At 43.4% G+C, this 6,000-nt stretch overlaps 1 protein-coding gene across 1 annotated transcript in view; it reads right to left on the bottom strand.

Annotated features, from left to right (window-relative positions):
• The window catches only part of Pla2g7 (phospholipase A2 group VII), a 43,959-nt gene that overhangs the window by 13,758 nt on the left and 24,201 nt on the right, over positions 1 to 6,000 (bottom strand). The window contains exons 3-5 of the mRNA XM_021186524.2: positions 4,196 to 4,317; positions 3,680 to 3,824; positions 1,626 to 1,719 (exon numbers count right to left, since the gene is read on the bottom strand). Of these exons, the coding sequence (XP_021042183.1) occupies positions 1,626 to 1,719; positions 3,680 to 3,824; positions 4,196 to 4,317 (361 nt within the window). The remainder of the gene's footprint in view (positions 1 to 1,625; positions 1,720 to 3,679; positions 3,825 to 4,195; positions 4,318 to 6,000) is intronic.

Raw genomic sequence — 6,000 nt, 5'->3', positions numbered from 1 at the left:
CACACACACACTCACACACAAACACACTCACACACACATACACACACATACACACACACTCTCACACACACACATACACACACTCACACATACACACACACTCACACACACACATACACACACACTCTCACACACACACATACACACACTCACACACACACACACACAGATTTCACTCATCTCCTGCATTCCTCATCTGACTCTTTTCCTCAGCTCCATTTTTGACTCTACTTCTCTCTTACCTATTGACTTCCCTTTCCTCTACCATCCACTTATTTTTTTTTAAATAATAGAGGGCCATAGGAAGTGTCAGGAAAGGATCTGATTGTCCATTGTCTAGAGATGTGGAAAAATCCCTTCCATTATCACAATCCCAGCAGGCAATGTGGAGACCATGCCAAAAAGCTTTTGTCATGAGCCGGGAACCCAACTCAGTGGTAAAGCAACTCAAACTTAAGGATGGGCTTTTAAAATCATTGTCACTTCTTAGCTATATGATTTTTAGTTAGTCATTCAATTTTGTTGTCACCTTTAAAATAGAGCTAAGGACAAAGGCTTACACTTAGGACAGAGGAGGCAAGGATTTCTTTTTTTTTATGATTTAAATTTTTTTTTATTTCTGGGTATATGTGTATGTGCATGTGTGTGCAGGTACCTGCCAAGGCCAGTAGAGGGCACTGTAGCCTGTGGAGCTGGAGTCATAGGTAGTAGTAGAGAGCTACCTGACTTGGCTGCTGGGATATGAGCTTAGGTTCTCTGTTAGAGCAGAGAGTGCTTCTATAATCACTGAACCATCTGCACAGCTCCAGATATAAAGTTTTGTCAAGGTAATGCATGCAGGAAGGCAGTATATAGGAAGGTAGGGCAAACTCCACCCCTTCCTAGCTGCTTGTCCCGCATCAAGCCCTGTGTCTTCTCAGCTGTGTTCCTCTTTATCTGTGTGGTCCTCACTGAAGGGGAGTGAGTGACTGCATACATCTTCAGTGGCTTGAACCTATTTACATCAGTGTGACTACTTAACGCGTGCTTCCTGCTATGGAAATGATCAAACTGTGAGCGGAAGCTAAATGATCTTGTGTTGAAGATACACATCCTTACTCATTCCACATCGACATTGCCTACCTCTTCCTCCCATCATGCATTCCACTGTCAATGTAGGAATACAAAAGGGTTGTCTAAGAACTGACACCTACTGCCGAAGGCATAGGAAGGGAGGTGGTCTACTGCAGAGCCTCGAAGACCTGCCCACCTCAGCTTTGTGAGAAAGACAACATCTCAACTCAGCTGTTACAGTCATTGACAATGTGGAAGCTGACCAGGTGGGGCTGTGCTTCATGAAAGTTTTTATAGAGATGGCTGACTAGATCTGGTTCTTGAATCCCCATTTGCCAACCACCAGTGCAACCGAAATCAAACCATTTCCCAGACTTTGGTTACAGAGTTAATGATAGTGTGTTTTAGTGTAGACACTCCCCCAACTTCCCAGCAGTCCCACGGTCAGTTCTTAGGAATCAAGTGTTCAGCATGGGCCAATACTACATTCAGGAATCTGATTTTTTTTTTAAAGAAGTGGATCTAGTCAGTGACAGCTTGGGACAAACACCGTGTAGTCTCCCAAGTATTACCTGAAGGCTCCGAGACCATGAGAAAAGACAATGAGCGGGTATTTTTCTCCAGTCCTCAAAGGAGAATTCCAGCTTGCAGGAGTTGTCAGAGAACCTAGGCAACAGTGGACAGTAAATCAGGGTTTTCTCTGGCTTGAATGCTGCTAGGTAATTTACATCTCCTGACCACAGATCCCCAAACTGTAGAGCTTTAACTATGATTTTACAGATTAGGATATTTTAAAAGCCAGATACTAGAGACTCACCAACCAGGGACTTCCATCTGCCTTTTACCCATGAGCTCATCATTTACCAGTCGTCACTGCCACTGAACTTACAGAGGTGGGGCGGGATTTTCCTACTTATACGTATATTCTGGGAGAACACTAATTACTATTCTTTTGAGGTTTTTGAAATAACATTGAACATTTCATTTTAAAACTAACCATACAGTAAGCTTAGACCATTGTACTGAGAACCAGGACCTGAGAACCAGAGACTCGTCTCATGATACATCATGGTCCAGCAAAAGATGGAGGGACCAGGGCTCCACACACCAGAGGGAGCTTTTCATGAGACTTGCATGGGTGGTTATTCGCCTCAGGCATGATCCTCAGACTCTTCCAGTGTCAAATTGATTCCTTCTCTATAAAAGGGAGGGAGTGATAATGATCTTGGATAGTTTCAGTGAAACTCGTATCGATCTAGGCTTTATATACATAGTGCTTCGTCAGTTGCATAGGAAACAGCTAAAAGTTGGAAAACTTCGCCTCCCTTCATTCACGTCTCAGTTGTTTCTGTCTTCATTATTATGATGGATCATTTGTATGCTGTTTTCTCATCACAAACAGAAACGAGGTCATGAAGACTGGCCGTGATGGGTGCTATGGAAGTGACTTATAAATTATTCTATACTACACTACTATTTTCTATTTTGGAGATATTTTCCCAGTTTAAAGCAATTTTCAGTGCAAACCCTAAGATAAGCTTAAAATGAATTCCTGAAGCTGACAGTGCTGAAGGATAAATTTGAAGGTGTAATTAGCATAGGCTGAAATTCACACCTGACCTGGCAGATGTTAGGAACGGAAAGTCTCCCTTGGTAATAATGCAGACATGGTAAATGATGATGGCTGAAGACTGGAGGAGAGAGGTGAATCCTTTGAGATGGAGGATGGGAACAAGGCAAGGTCTCTCCTTATGATGAGTGAAAGTTAGCTGCCAGGCTTGGCATCTATTGTCATTTTCCTCTAACACAAAATGTATGGTGCAATCAATGGTCCCACCAGACAATCTGACACTCTGACCACTGTAGCAGAATTCTCCCCTAATTAACCGTATAATAAAGATGGCAAGAAGCCAATCCCTGGGTGAGGAAGAGGAGAGCCTTCTGGGTCCTAGAGAGGAAGAGGGAGTGCAGGAGGAGGGCACTTCCTTTTGGATGGAGGGGGCATTTTGTGGCTTCTACATTTTGTGGCTGGAACAGGGAACCGAGGGTCAGGCATAAGATGTTAAGGCAAGTCTGACACCCCCATCCCATCCCATTAAACTCTGAGTGTGTAATGATAAAGTACCTTTGCTTCCCTCAGTGTTGCCTAATTCCTTAAGAAATCCTGTCTTTCTGGTTAGGGAGATCACTCACTTGGAAAGTGTTTGCCTTGCATGTGGTGGTATAAAAACACCAGGCACACACCTGTGAGCCCAGTCCTGGGGAGTCTGAGCCAGGAGGCTCCCTGGGGCTTGCTGATAAGTTAGCCTAGCCTAGGCTACTGACAGACCCTGCCTCATAGGAGGGTAGGTTGACTATGTTTCTGAGAAATCACACCTCAGGTTGTCTTCTGGACTCCACATGAATGTACACTCGTGTGCGTAAGAACACACCCATTCACAGTCTTAAAAAAAAAAAGAAAAAGATAAGAAAATAAAAGAAATCCCACCCTTACCATCTTAGAAAACCTACCTCAGTCTTACTACTTGTAACTCTTGTCTCTAACATATCTACATATGCAAATCTACATATGCAACCATAGATAAATGTGCATATAACTTCACACCAGGACCAAGAGAAATCTTACCATATAAGAGGTGTAAAATATTGCCTACAATACTGGGTGTTCCAAGAAATATACTAAGACCCAAAAAATATTCTTTGTTTGGGATCCAAACAGTGTCAAGGCGACCTTGATCTTGAGCTGGGTAGTACAAACGCACGAAGACGCTCTGTTGGGAAAAACAATGAACAGACTTCAGTCAAATGGAGTCCAGTAAGTGCAATGCTTTCAATATTTTATTACCAGGGCCCAGATCCCTGTCTTTCCCTTAAAGGTCTAGGGAAGTGTTCAAGCTGCTGGGTGACTGGATTTAACCACAAAAGAGAACGCTCTGAGTAGAAAAAAAATCTGAGAAAAAAAATAAAATTCAGTGGTAAATTAATCAGGAGACAATAGACAACGGAGGAATGGCACAGTAGCAAAAGCTGTTGCAACAGGGATGGCCGGTTAGTCATTCTCAGGAGACTGCAGGGTCACGCTACCACCTGTGCTAGAAAGCAAGGGCAAGCCCTTGGGATTGAAGGAGAATTAGGGCCTTACCTCATTCCCATAACCGAACATCAGGTCTGTACAACCGACGGGGTACGATCCATTTCCTTTGGGGATTTTACTATGGCCAGAGCCGGCAGCAGACATCACCGATTGGAGCTTGTGAAACATTACTGAAAAATAGGTTCATGTAATTTCACGTAAACACAGGGCAGTAGCCAGTCCACCTAAGAGTAGGTGCTAGGAATTCCAAGGCAATGACGTACTGCTCACAGTTTCTGACCTCTTGTGTGTGTAAGAGTGTGTTTCCATTTCTGCATGTGACTGGAGGTCAAAGGTCTAGTCTATGCTTTCTGTCTTCTTCAGTTGCTCTCCACCTCATTTTTTTGGTGACAGAATCTCACTGAAGCTCATTGCTGGGTGACAGGCCAATGAACATCATGGATTAGACTCTTTGTGCCTTCCCAATACAGGGGTTATAGACAGACACCCAGTTTTACATGGGTGCTGTCTATCTGAACTCTCATCTTCATACAGCACATAACTGACCAAGCCATTTCCCCAGCACCCTCTCTTTTCTCACCCCACACAAAGGCCTGCTTTGTAGAAAGCATATATGGGGCTTTGGGGAATAAAACAATGGAGGCGGGCATACATCTTCTGACAAGATGCTTGGGATTTCACCAAAGAGGCTTGTCTCCAAATTCTATTGCTATACAAGGTGTATGGAACATGACTTACATTTGTTTATTTTCTGTGTTGAATATGAACTTCATCTCACACTTCTGATTAGTGTTTAGACTGTGTGTGTGTGTGTGTGTGTGTATGTGTGTGCTTGTGTTATGAGACAGGGTTTCTCTGTGTAGCCCTGGTTGTCCTGAAACTTACTCTGTAGACCAGGCCAGCATGCTTACACTTCTTGTGCATTTGGACCTGACATCTTTACACAGCATTATCAAAGCCAATGGTCTAAGATGACTCTAAACGACCATCTCCCAACCCCCCTCCTCTCACTCTCTAACTGTCCAGTCCTACCCCAAATCCCAGAATCCTTTATCTTATGAATTCCAGGCTAGAACCCTGGGAGGCAAACAAGTCTCTATAATTTGTTCTTAATTTGGAATAATCCGGATCCCAGACCCTGGTAGAATCAAAACTCTTAAAGCTTATAATTAGCCAATCAGATTTATGTATCAATAAAATCACAATGTATAAGATGCTAATACAATAATTTCAGAGCCAATTGATAACGATAAAAGCTTTATCCCAATTTTTCTAACCTTATGATACCATAACTACCCATGGCTGGTTCATGCCATGCTGGTTCATGTCTGCCTCCATTCTCCTCCCACCTCCCATCTGCTACGTTCTCTGTCTCTGCCACTCTTAGCTCTGCCTCCCTTTTCCCTGTCCAATTACAGGCCTTCTGCTGCTCTACTGTAATTGGACAGGGAAAATCCTACAACACAGACATAATCATTTCTTCTTCAGAATCAGGAATTCCGTATGTGTTGACTATTTCACAATGGCGAGAATGATGACAGCTACTGTTCAGGTGCTGGCCCTCCTAGTGTAAACACAGCCTTTGACACACCAGGTTCAGATCGATTTGTGGGAAGGTGGGGAGCTAAGCTGAAACACCACCAACTTCCTTTGTCCTTCATTCAAACCCATGCATGTGTTCTTTGACCTATCTACTCCTGTTTGAAGCCCAAACCCTTCCATATCTCTGCAACGGCCCTCCTTTCTAGATCTCAGGCAAGCCATCACTTACGTTTAGATGTTAGGTTCAAATAACAATAAATCCAGATTCCTACTTTTCCTGATACACTGAGCTGGGCCTCCAACGTCCACTT

This window comes from Mus caroli, chromosome 17 (assembly GCF_900094665.2).
Source record: "Mus caroli chromosome 17, CAROLI_EIJ_v1.1, whole genome shotgun sequence".
In the NCBI taxonomy this organism is placed as follows: Eukaryota; Metazoa; Chordata; class Mammalia; order Rodentia; family Muridae; genus Mus; species Mus caroli.
This window is presented reverse-complemented; position numbering and strand designations above follow the sequence as displayed.